At 36.9% G+C, this 13,352-nt stretch overlaps 1 protein-coding gene across 10 annotated transcripts in view; it reads right to left on the bottom strand.

Annotated features, from left to right (window-relative positions):
- Positions 1 to 13,352, bottom strand: part of SYNE1 (spectrin repeat containing nuclear envelope protein 1) — a 276,624-nt gene that overhangs the window by 31,727 nt on the left and 231,545 nt on the right. For 8 of the 10 annotated variants that reach the window (XM_027903871.1, XM_027903872.1, XM_027903875.1 and 5 more), the window contains 11 exons: positions 12,754 to 12,888; positions 12,437 to 12,592; positions 11,373 to 11,582; positions 9,937 to 10,038; positions 8,051 to 8,170; positions 6,117 to 6,317; positions 4,775 to 4,948; positions 4,205 to 4,336; positions 2,289 to 2,485; positions 1,229 to 1,361; positions 655 to 837 (listed from right to left, as the gene is read on the bottom strand). In XM_027903871.1, coding sequence (XP_027759672.1) covers positions 655 to 837; positions 1,229 to 1,361; positions 2,289 to 2,485; positions 4,205 to 4,336; positions 4,775 to 4,948; positions 6,117 to 6,317; positions 8,051 to 8,170; positions 9,937 to 10,038; positions 11,373 to 11,582; positions 12,437 to 12,592; positions 12,754 to 12,888 — 1,743 coding nt within the window. The remainder of the gene's footprint in view (positions 1 to 654; positions 838 to 1,228; positions 1,362 to 2,288; positions 2,486 to 4,204; positions 4,337 to 4,774; positions 4,949 to 6,116; positions 6,318 to 8,050; positions 8,171 to 9,936; positions 10,039 to 11,372; positions 11,583 to 12,436; positions 12,593 to 12,753; positions 12,889 to 13,352) is intronic. The other 2 variants (XM_027903873.1, XM_027903880.1) reach the window with 1 other exon arrangement.

The raw sequence follows: 13,352 nt of genomic DNA, 5'->3' as shown, positions 1-13,352 counted from the left end.
TTTACTATAACAGACTTAGTTAACATTTGTTGTCCTTCCTCTCTCTCCGTAAATCACATCATTACTAACTCTGAGACCATTCCAAGTTATAAACTGAAGCAACATCTTATACTGGTAATCTCCTAGCAACTGAATAGTAAACCAGCTTTTCAACCTGTATAATTCTTTAACTTCAGTATTATAGCATTAAAACTCCAAAACTACACAGCCAAAAGCCTCTTGCTCCTACACATACTAGCAGAAACCACGAAAAAACGTTTTTAGATCTATTTTGTCTTTCACAGACTTGAACCTAGTCTATTTAATTTGAAAAAAACACCATCCAAAGTTGACAGGGCACAGGGATATATATGAACTCCCTTTTTCCATACATAAGCATACCACACATGCATACCAGCTTGTTGATAAAACACTCTTCTATCCTTTGGTTAAAATGTAACAAATGTAATTGTGAAAGTCTGAAATTACCACCAACTGGTGTTAGACAGTATGAGCAGACAGAATTTGAAACTAAGTGTAACCTTTCCCACAACAAAACAGAAATAATGTTGTTCCTATCATGCCTCACATGAATAAATTGAGAAAGGAAGCAACTAGGCAGTGCCAACTGTCTCAATTTTCTGGAATATCAAAGGTCATAGCTGTTTTTCTTACCTGGTGCAATTTCTCTTGTACTGCTGGGATTTGTGTGAGCAACTCTGTCCACTGGGTTTCAATGTGGGACAATGCCGCACGCAATGCTGCTGTATCTACTTTCTTAAGTCTGAGGAGCTGGTTCCCAGTACTCAGGACAGAGGATTTCTGTGATGATTTAGCATCCACTTCTTTTGAAAACTCCTGTAAGCAGAACCATTTTTGTGCAAATAATCAAGTACTATTCTAAAACTTTATCTCAGAAAGCTAAGAATATCATCCCTTCCCTTTAAAATATGTACTTTCTATAAGTGTTTAATGACTATACTTCGGATTAACTGAGAAGACAAATTGTTTCCAGTCACAAAACCATTTTCTCTTTTCAGAATCATCAAGATTTACAGTCATTGCATATAGCAAAGAAGGGCTTAATGTGCATACTCACCACTGTTTTGAATGAAACCCTAACTACAGAATCAGATTTTTTTTTCATATTCACTACTTCAATGATGAGAAAAAGTATAACCATCTGGTTAATCAACTGTTTATTTGTAATTGGAGAGAAATAGGTGTCCCAAGTCCATGAATGACTTACCAAAAAGGAGTTTAGGTGGTCTCGGACTGTTTCCAGTTCCTGAGGAACTGTCAAAGACTGCTGGCTCCAAAACTCAAGTCGCTCCTTTGCAGATTGTAACCACTGTGTCAATTCATTTGATTCACTTTGATACCTGTAAAGGTGTTTAAAGAAGTCTAAAACAGTCATTGCCACTTCTTGCCTCCAACTGAGCAGTCTCTCCCCCATGTATTAGAGGAAGACAGTGAATGCTAGATTTAAAATAAAAATATTTTCTTTCCTTTATAAAATTTCAGAAAAAATAATTTATTTTACAGATAGGCATAACATCAGGAAGCTCTTATTTTAGCCATTATGCTCACAATTTCTAACAGTGCCTTCATTTTGCCTCTTAGGAAAAACTAAGTTGAATGAAGGACTAGTAACTAGGTTACAAATCTCCCTGGACAAGCTGTAATCCCACCTGACACACATAAAGAGATTTTTGATTTCCATTAGAAGTCTCAGTCTTACTAAAGCTGTACCGCAAAGTATGTTAGAGCAGAAACTTAACTTTTTTTTTCAGAAACCCTCTCCATATCATTTCACATGCCAAGCAATTAATGAGATTACAGAACAAGAGTGTCTCTACGTAAGCCTGGATTCATGAATAATAGACAAATCTTGCATACCACTTAGAAAATTCATTTCAAAAGTAGCATATGAACTCTACTAAAGGTAGCTAAAGCTCCCTTTCATATATGCAATCACACAGACCCACAAGAGTCCTAACAGAACATGCTGATGCTACCCAGCAAAGCACATACCCTTTTTCTCATGAACCTATATACACATAGGGCTTATAACTTAGTCATCTAAATAAGCTATTTTCTGACTTCCTCCCACCAGCTCTTATCTGCTACATGTTTATTACAAATGAGAGAGTACAATAGCACTTCTGTGGAATAAAGAGTAGTCAAACTATGACACATCTCAAAGTACTTTCTTTGAAATGCTGAATCTAATAATTCTGCATTCAAAATGCCTTTGACCTGAGGAGCACAGCTGAAGATCTTTATGTTGTCCATTACATCAGCATTACCTTGTCCAGTGCTTCAGTATTGTCTCCAGCCTGTGAAGCTCCTTGGTAACTTTGCTGGTGTTACTTAACCAGTGTTCTCCTAGTTGGTTCAGCTGACTTTCGAGATCTGAGCAGCTAACAGAAAAAAGGAGTCTTTTCCCATCATCTAGAACTTGGTATAATTTAGGTTGGTATTCAGTCAGGTTGGATCTCAGATGCTGTAATGACAGACAAGATGGTTAGATAGCTCTGCAGGTCTCTGCTACCACACTTTCTCAATATTTAATTTCCTTTTATTGCATTTTGTAGCATATCTAATGTCACCCACCATGGCACATCACACTTTTTCCCTCTGCTCCAGCTCTAGAACCAAAATAAACAATACCTAGCATTAAACAAAACCAATACAGTCCCTTCACCCAGCAGTAGATTGCTTAAGTTGTCCTCATACCACTGGAAAAGCAGAAAGCTCTTTGGTAAAAGAACAATATACATAACAAATTCAGAGTACACAAGTCAATTTTCAAGACTAATTTGACATTTTTCTGTGAAACAGAACAAGCAAACAAAAAAAGCCCCGACTAAAATGTCTAATATAAGGAGACAAAGAGAGAACACTAGACCAAAAAAACAGGTCATGGTAGAAAACCTATATTTAAGCTACTTGTTGCATTTGGGGAGGAAGGCAACTCGAAGAACAGCAGATTGTTCAGCTTCACCTTGCTCTCTGGAAAGATCATGGAGCATATCTTCTTGAAATCCATTTTCAAGCACAAAAACGACCAAAAGGTAATCGGGAATATTCAGCTTGGATTTGCTGACTCGATAGTCTTTTATGACAAAATTACTGTCTCTGTGGATGAGACTGACTTCACTATGGCCTTTGAGACCATTTCTCACAGGACCCTCCTCTAAAGTGGAGAGAATTGGGCTGGATAAATGGACTGTTATGTGGACTGAAAATGAGCTTCATTACTAGTCTCAAACACTAGTGATCAAAGGCTTGATGCCTGACTGGCAGATTGCAATGGGAAGAGTACTCCAGAGATTGTTGATATTTTATTCCAAATCTCTTCAACATCTCAAGAGCATGGATCATAGCAGACAGCATTCCCTCATTAAATATGTGGATGATAATAATTTAGGAAGAGTGGCTGAGACAAAAAATTGCAGACTTAGTCCAGAGATACCTTACTAAACTTGAGGTTGGAGACAGCAGAAATCTTAGAAGGCTCAAGAAGTGCAAATTCTCTACCTTGGGCAGACTAACCCTGTTTCTCAGTACATCTTAGAAAGGGAATGGCTAGTGTATTTAACCTGACATCTTCTATAACCAAGATGTGAACAAGGCAAGCCACAGCACTGGCCTATATTAGGACTGTGGAGTTATCATCCTCATCTACATGAAGCTGATGAGGCCACATCTGTCCATCTGATCGTGGTTTGACCCCATTGCCCAATGAGCTGAGGAAGAAGGAAGTTGCCAGGGTCTGGGGAAGAACTATGAAGTTATTGAGGGACCTAGAGCACATGTGCTTTACAAAGAGGTTGAAAGAAGTGCACTTACTTTAGATTGACAAACAGGAAGCTAAAGGCCAGTCTAACAAAGGTCTACAACCATTCAGAGTAGAATTAAAAGGATGACATAGGTAAATGCTCCTCAGTAGTGCCACACAATACAAAAAAGGACAATGATGACAAAGCTGGAAGTTGAAGGTACAGACTGGGCATTATAGAAAACCTTTTCAGTAGGTGGTGGTGCAGGACTGCAATTGGTCCCCTGGTCAGCTTGGGATCTCCATCTTCCAAGGTTTCCAAAGCTGTTGCTGCTCCAGCCTGTGACAACTGTACTGCTTCAAGTGGGAGGCTGGACTATGTGACCTTCAGAGATCCCTTTCATCCAACTTTTCAGTAGAGAATGTCTAAAAAGCACCAACCTGAAAAAGTGCAATCCGGTCTGTAAGCCTGTCCTCTGTCTCTTCCACCAAACCAACAGTGGGGATATTTCCTTCAACAGACTCCAGCTGTCTGGTAAGTTCCTGATAATCTTCATCTAGATGCATCCAGGTCTACAAGAACAAATTATTCATGTATATGGTCAATCTGCGTATCTAGCGTTTTTATTATTTGTATTTTTGGTCTGAACTCCTATAGCTGCATGATTGTAAAAGTAGAGAAATAAAAGTACAGATGTCCAGTGGACCTGTAATAAGACACCATTTCTCTACCAAGCTCAACTTTTGGTTAGAACACATGGATAAAAGTGTCATGCTCTCCCTACCAGCTAAAGCTCAGCAGCTCTTAAAACTTAAATGAATACAGTTTGTGTCACGTGAAGGTCACAACAGTTAAATAGAAAAGACTGCACATAGTCTATCAGTGCCTCGTGTTTATGACAAAAAGGACTGATGTCCACCAATTCTGTCCAAGCACACAAAATCAACATTATAGTATATCCTGGTGGTTGATCACAATGGTAGTATAGAAAAGACCACAGAAATTCTTACCTCTAGAATGTATTCCAGCTCCACACCTCGTTTATGAGCCAGCTTTAATACAGCTGAAGCTTGTGTCATTAGCTCTGAATGTGACTGAGTTTCTTTTAAGAGAGCAAAGCTACTCATCTTTCTAAAAAGTGTTTCTGTTAGGATCATGTGAGACTCCAGCCCTTGAAAGTATTCCTGAAAAATTTGGGTGTGAGGGTGGAGGGAGAATAAAAAAGAGAAAGTGGAATTGTTACATTTTAAGACATAAGCATTACAATTAAGTATCTGTAGACATAGAATAAGGTAAATTTTTCACTCCACAACATTTCACAAAGTCCAGCAGACAACTTAAAGAGGACAATAGTATTTTCAAAGATTCCATAAACAAAAATAGCATAAATAGGATAACCACTCCCAAAAAATTCTGCCTACTAAAAACACGTGGAAAATCCTTTTTATATTTGTGGGTACTAGCAAATGTAAATTTCTGTTGAAAATAAATGGAATGGTGGATGAAATTGCTATGCAGCATGACAAGACAAGACTAAGAACTTGTTATTAGAATAAGGAAGAAAATGCAATCTACAGGGTTCACCTTAAACAAAGCATTTGAAACTCAGTGTCAGAACAGCTCATTGACTCCAATTCAAAATAAAGTCAATCCCACCATTCTGGAAAGTTCTTGAATCTTTAGAAACAAAAGGTCTGCAATTTGCTCTTTACAAGTGTCCTGGTTTCAGCTGCCTTACTTTTCTTCTTAGTAGTTGGTAAAGACCTGTGTTTTGGATTTACTGTCGCAATAATGTTGATGACACACTGATGTTTTGGTTGTCACTGAGTAGTGCTTACCCTAAGCCAAGGACTTCTCAGTTTCCCATGCTCTTTCAGGGAGGAGATGCAAGAGAAGCTGGGAGGGAGTATGGCCAGAACAACTGACCTGAACTAGCCAAAGGGATATATTCCATACCACAGAACATCATGCTCGGTATATAAACTCAGGGGAGCTGCTGGTTGCTGCTTGGGGACAGGCTGGGTATTGGTCATGAGGCGGTGAACAACTGTCTTGTGCAGCACTTATTTATTTCTCGTGTTTATTTCCTCTCCATTACAATTATATTTACTAATTCTATTATTATTATCAATAGTAGTATTATTAGTATTAAATTTTATCTTGTTTCAGTTATTAAACTGTTCGTATCTCAGCCCAAGAGGTTTACTTTTTCTTTCCGATTCTCCTTCTCCCCAGGGAGGGAAGGGTGAAGTGAGGAAGTAGCTGTGTGGTACTTAGTTGCTGGCTGGGGTTAAACCATGACAACAAGGTTACCTTCATGATTAGTCCTGAAATACATTCCCAGTTTCTTACCTTATGTTTGTCAAGCAACAATCGAACCTCTTCCTTAGAAGAAACAATCATTTTCTGGTCACCAGCCATTTTTTCTTGGCCTGTTTCTACCAGGTCAGCCAGGTCCTGCAAAGCCCGCTCATACTGGCTCTTAAGAGCCATGTTCTGATTCAGATCACTCCTCCTGGATCCAATGATCATCAGCAGCTCATCATACTTATCCTTGGGGGCAAAGGGCAGCAATGGTGATTCTTAATTTGGATCTTACATGTCGTCCTAGAGGCAATCTTACTGTCCCTATACTCCTTTGTGAATATTAGCAGAATAACATCTATTTTCAGCTCAAAAAGGATTTGCAGATACACTGACTTCCTTGATAAATAAACAGCTCACCATTTGAAGACAACAAAAATAAGCAAGACCTGCAAGTCTTTCAACTGCATGCATTCAGGAACAAAATCAGAAGAATTCCAAAGACTTAATATAAGTAGCAAAAAAACATCAAAAAAACCCAGTGATTACTGCGCACTGCAGATGCTGTTTACGTTTCACTTTTTATAATGCAGAGGACTGGATGGACTCCATCATGGATACAGACCATAGGCACTTCAAAGTCAGATAGATATGTTTCCTCCTCCTGCCCCAGTACCTTATTGGTAGCAAGCAAGATACATACAAGGTACTGTAAAAGCCAAACTATGCCTAAAATAGCAATATACTTTATATAGAACTTTTTCTACTTTATATAGAAAAAGTGCAGTGTGTATTTCACAGTGTTCTCATAATGACAAATTACAAAACAAGCCAAAACAACAAATCTCATCAACTCCTGTATCTTGTATACCTCAACCATAAAAGTGAGAGCAACCTACAGATGCTTTTCTTCACCTGAACAGGATTTTTTCTTGTTTTGATTTTAAGAATTGTATTCTCAGAACATACATCTGATTTGGAGAATAAGCCCACCGTTTTGATCAAAACAAGACAACCAGAACCTAATAACCAAAATATCTCTATGATCATCCACTGCTACAGCAAAATGCCCACCCTTGCACTGCAGGCTGGCTCTCCTAGCTTTAAACAGAAAATTGTGAGAAGCACACCTGTCAAAAAAAGTAAAAGGAAAGCTTTTCTAAAAACTGACATGAAGGGGAGGGGGCACATAATGAAACATAATCCATCAGAAAAACCAAACAAAACCAAACAAAAACCCAAAGCAAACCAAAACAGAAAAAAACAAAACCCCAAACCAGCAGGAGGCACCAAGACCAAAAAGATTAAGAACTGGGCAAACTAAGAACTGATATCACTGTCTTGTTGGCTTAATAAGTCTATGGTCCAGTTTCATAGGTTTTATTTGCTTCTAATTTATTGTTATGTCATTGTAAATGGTCAAATTCAGTCATAAATCCTCTCCTTGATCTTTCCTTAAGCATTCCTTACATCATCATAAAACTGCTCACAAAAGACTTTCAACAGATTTACAGAAGTTCTGGATCAATTGCCCACATTATCTACATGAGAGGTGTTCTAGTAAAAGCAGAACATTTCCAGTTTCAGGTCACACTTAGCTCTCTATCCCTCTTCACTATATTTTTTTTAACGACAGATGTGAGACGGTACTAAACTGCAGATCATGAGACATTGGTGAGAACAGGGATGAACCTTCAGTAGAGATTTATGTTTACATGTTTATCTGTTTGAAAAAGGACAAAACAAGAGCTGACAGAAAACATGTTTTTGTCAACTTTTACAATTAATACTCCTAATGACAGAGATGTTGGAATATCCAAAGAGGGAAAAATAGAAAAACCAGGTGAATCAGAGAGAACATGATTTTTTATACACACTGAAATGCTTTTAAATACCTTTTCCTAAACTACCTTATGAACAATAAAAAGAAGCCTTCCTTCGATATCATCAGACAGATCTACAATGGAACTTATGAACCATACCTGGATCTTAGACAACTCTTGTACAGAAGGTTGGTCAATTTGTAGTTTGTCTATACGCTTCTTTAATTCATTGATTCCAGCATCTAGTTCCTTCAAACCTTCTTCTGCCTGCAGTATGACCTGTATTCAAAAATTACATTGCTTAGTTTGAAGTTTTAATAACATTAAACTTCAGTATTGTAGCTGCCATATAATACTCTTTTCTGCTTGAAGTGCTAATCAGTCCTTCAATGTGCTGAAATTTTAAAGGATTCTGTAAAGAAAATCTGTTAATTCAAAGTTGGGAGAGCCTAGTTTCCTTCTTAAAGTTAAATAAATATGTCATTATTATTTTTTAATAACCAGATGTTTTAGTGTCATACACTATTCTTTACCAAATATCACTGTGAAGTTCCATGCTCTTAATTACATAGTACAGGCACAAAAGCACTTTTTTTTGCCCTAATGCCTTGTTTTAAAGCTCTCTTTTTATTAACACTCATTCCTGTCATATCCGAGCACCAAGCAAACAACCAGCACAGCGCAACACATGTATGACAGCGAAGAGTCACAGTTCCCTTTTGGGACAAGGATGGGGCCAAAATTACTGTGAAGGAGAAAGACTTGTACGTCCCCTTTTGCACTTGGAAAACTTACAGCTTAGGAACACAAGTTGGTATTTGCAAGTATAGGCAGGTGATAAGTTTTTTCAAAGCTTTCCTTAGGTCTCTGCTGAAGTAACACGTGCAGACTATTACAAAGCACAACATAGACTCCTGTAGTTAAAATCCTTTGATAAGGTCCTTTCTTGGAAACTGCTTATCCAAGTATGCTTAAACTATGCATGTGAAGTAGAACTTCTGCCTCCCAGTAACACGGAGTATGCAGAATACAGTCACTAAAATTTCACTCCATGCAACTAAATTACCTGGCTGGTTAAGGGCCTTATTTCTATTTTTCCAATCACACATTGAACAAAAAAGCAGTGCTTTTAAGTTTGAATGTTTTATCAGACAAGGCACATATTTAGAAATATAAAATTTCACTTCCTTTTGTTACCACATTGTTTTCCTACTTTATAGTTAAATTAATCATGGAGGAGATAAATTTTTGCTAATCTTTCACATCATGGAAGATAGAAAAGAAAGGGACAGTGCCACCTCTCTTATTCATACAGGAGACAGAAATTCCTTCAAAATTTGAATGTCAGGTATATAAAATCCAGTATTTCTGTTTAGCTGAAGGGTAAGTCTCTTCCATTCTTTCACCTGCTGGCATCAGGCATCAATAGCCCTTGAGTAACAAGAAATATCTTTAAAAAGTAGCATTTAGCATAATTAATTAATTTTGCACTGGCAAAACAGAAAGAAGAAAACAGGATATACTTTTTCATATAAGTAATAAATTATTCATCAGGCCATTCCTGATAAAGAAAAGCTTATTATCACCTTAGATTAAAATGAGTGATTAAAACATTCAAGATATCACGATAAGCTAGTGCAGAAGAAAGTGTCTTTGTTTTTTAGTACAGTTTAATAGTCAAACAAATCAGCAAAAATTTGGGCCTTTTTTGTTTATATGTTTTCTTTCTTTCAAATACTACCCAGCATACGCATAATTAGGTACTAGGTCAGCTGGGGGATAAAAAAAACACTTTTAGGAGTTTATTTTGGGGTTTTTTTGTTTGTTTTTTGCTTGTTTGTTTGTTGGGTTTTTTGTTTGGTTTTGTTTGTTTGTTGGCTTCTTTTGTGCCATGTGTAGTACACTCTTGGAAATACTCATTTTCATATACTTCATGAACACATATATTCTCCCATAAAACGCAATTGTTCTCTAGAATCTATTTATACTTTGGATAGACACTTTACCTCTTCCCCTCTCCCCAGGTAATAGAGACGTGATAATACCTGCATTTGTTCTGTTTCTGGTCTGTCAGCTGCCTCTGCGAGCTTCTGTAGAACTAAGTATTTGTTATCAGCCACCGATGTAAACATGAGCTTCAGATCATTCTACAGGAGATAAAACCAACAACAAATTATATCCAATCACAGCACAAAACAATTGAAAAATACTGCATGTTTCAAAAAGTTTAAAGCATTAAAATGTTACATTATCAGCAGTGCAGCATAAAACCTATTAAAATTGGAACCATAATATTTAGTCAATGCAAAACATTTAACACGGCTGAAAATACATAGCTGGATATATACGAGCTAAAATCTAAATCAACTCCTATTCAAAACATACCCCATGAACACACTTCTGCTTTCGGCTTCCTATTACATAATTAATTACCATTAGCTTCATTTAACAAAAAGACATTATTCTTGTGCAGTTAATTCTACCACACATGCTTGTAAACAAGCTAGGTTTTACTTTTTAAGGGAAGCATTTTTCATTACAAACTTGAACAAATATAACAAATAAGTAAACAAGGCTTCCACACATTACAGTGCTAACTACATGCTACAACTTTTAGAATACCTTATCAGACCGGACACATAAATATTACTTAACAATTTTGCCAATATACAATCAAATCTCTTTTTCATACATTCATCCCAACAGAAAATTATCAGCACATTTTTCTGAGACTTTCAGCATTATATGAGGAGCATGACTGATTTTTTATTGTTTTTTACATGCACGAATTATTTTAAATACTAAATATCACCAGGAATAATGCAAAGGATTATAATCAACTTTGCTGTATTCATCAAAGGAAGGTCCTGAATTGAAAAAATGTTAACTGCAGAGGAGAAGCTATGGAATTTGGAAAGAAATCTGGTAGTAACAATCTATGAAAAGATGACACTAACATAAAGACACTAGGAATCTATTTTCCTTGTTTTTTTGGGTGTTTTTTTTTTTCTTGAATTTATGTGTTTTTTTTTTTTAATGAAAACTAAACCATACCGGAGGCTTTATATAATGATAATATTAGGAGAGAAGGTAGAGACAAAGTAAGATATGAAAGCACTTTGAACTCTGTTTGAAAAGTTTTCTAAAAGAGTAAACTTCTTCACTTATCTTCATTTTTTCAGCTTTGTTCGCTACAGAATTCTTTTGATGTAATGTCAGCAGAATGAGACAGCATGAAATGACTGATCACTTTACAATAATAGCATGAGTCGCAGAAGACTTCTAGCAAAGAATTTAAATTTTGAGTAATTATTTGGGTGCCAAGTTCTGCATAGTCTGAGTAGTTTGATTTTTCAATAAAAACCTGTGCCAACACCATTTTTTGATTAGGTACCAAAAATTCATATTGTTTTAAGAATGGCAGTCTTTATATCCCCATTTGACATGTACCCCTGTTAATTCCATTGCATGAGCCTCATACCTTGAACGTGACTATTTGCTGGATCCGTCCTTTCATCTGATGGCATCTCTGATTTACTACTGACTCCAGTAAGGTCAGTCTTTTCAGGAGACAATCCAAAGTGTCTTCTATGATAACCCTATTATCACTATTTTCAGGAAATATCTGAGCAAATAAAGTCTTGTTCTTATCCACTTCTTCTGTTATGTCTTTGATTTCTTTGGCAAGAGACTAATTTTGTAGAAAAACAAAAGTGACAGTCAGACATTCTGGAAAGGAGGCAAACATTTTGCTGTATGCATTGTCAATTTTGCTGTGATGCAGTGAGTTTTCTGCATTGTTAGTATACACACACTACATAAAAGTTTTGCATCTACAGTAATCTCTGATAGTAAAAAGACTACAAGGAAAACAAGTGTTGGAACAAAATGATGTAGAATCATAGAAACTCTGGACTAAAGGTCTTCTAGTCCAACACCCTGAAGTAAATAGTGACATCTTCAACTAAATTAGGATGTTCAGAGCCCTGTCCAGACTGACTTTGAATGTTTCAAGGGCATCCACCACCTCTCTGGGCAACCTGTTCCAGCATTTCACTGCTCTTGTGAAAAATTTCTTGCTTACATCTAGTCTGAATCTATCCTCTTTTATTTTAAGATAGTTATTCTCCTATTGCCTCTTTCTGTGTCCCCCCACTATTCCATTCTTTCCCCCTCCCCTCACTCCCAATTAATGTTAATGAATTTGTGCTGTTCCATATCCAGAGCACTCCTCCCTCTTTTTCACTTTGTTTCAATTTCAACAATAGGGTGTTTGCGAATACTTAGCAAAGAAGCTGAACAGAAGAAAGAATCTATGTTTAATTCTCTTCTGACCAGGAAAAATTTGGGTCAGGTGCTGCTTTCCACAACATTCTCTACATGGTCAATAAAGTTACTTCTACCAGTAGCAGAATACTGCAATTACACAGCGATTATGTCAGCAACATGTCATCTATCCAGGATTCTAATACTTTTTTTCTAAACACTACATAAAATGCAAACTTATTGACAATTGAAAGAAAGTCCTGTCCATGGATTCCTTACCTCTTGTTTGCAGAGGTATGTTTCTGTTTCTTCCTCTGGCGACAGAGCTGTAGCAATAAAGACCTGCTCTTCCACACCATCTAGCCACACGGATGTGGCTGTGACACCATCATATAGCTTCTGTTCAAGATGCAGGGTCTCCTCCACCTGTCCAGCCTGGGCAAAAGGAAACAGAGATGTCCAGAGTAGAAGTATAAGACATTCTTTCTACCTTCTACTACCTGGGAGAGGCCTGAAGTTTCAGGTGGTTGCTAGAGGAGTTTTCACTGTACACATGGTTTTGCTAGAGGACAGGTGTAAAGACAACTGAAAATTACCTCAGATGAGACATCTTCAAAGGCCTGATTCAATTCAACCAGTACTGGTGAGACAGAGGATTTATCTTCATCCTGTCTCTCCTCTTTATACAAAGGCAGTCCAGGTATCAGTCTGTTTGGTCTGCTATAAAGCTGCTGAGAGAAAAGTACTAATTAGGATGCTCCTACCATATAAAGGGTAAAAGATTCTCTACTGACTGAGGCTATGACCAGCTAATGCTCATGGTCCTCCCACAACTATTCTGTGTCATGAATATCTAGAATAAAAGAATGCTCAACAGGAGGTTCACGAGAAGCGCAGGATAAATACTTGTGTCCAGAATTAAAATTTACTAGTATATAATTAATATATAGAGAGAGTATATAATTAATTACTGTTGAATTAATACAAGATATTTAGAACTCTGGAGTGTTATGCAAAGAATAGTGGTTCTGGGTCTATTAACAATAAAATGGGGGAGGTATGTTAATATAGGTCTTGGATTGTCCCCCAGTTTAGTTGATTAATTCCTGTTTCTTTCAGTAAAAATTCTGGGGCTGAAATCCCTTATCCACTGAGATCAAGAACTGAATGTAAAGAATAAATTCAAACTGAAAAT

The sequence above is a fragment of the Empidonax traillii genome, unplaced genomic scaffold (assembly GCF_003031625.1).
Source record: "Empidonax traillii isolate 1590-97213 ecotype Southwest subspecies unplaced genomic scaffold, ASM303162v1 scaffold997:size582561, whole genome shotgun sequence".
Taxonomy (NCBI): domain Eukaryota; kingdom Metazoa; phylum Chordata; class Aves; order Passeriformes; family Tyrannidae; genus Empidonax; species Empidonax traillii.
Note: the sequence above shows the minus strand (reverse complement) of the source record. Positions and strands in the feature narration are given on the sequence as shown.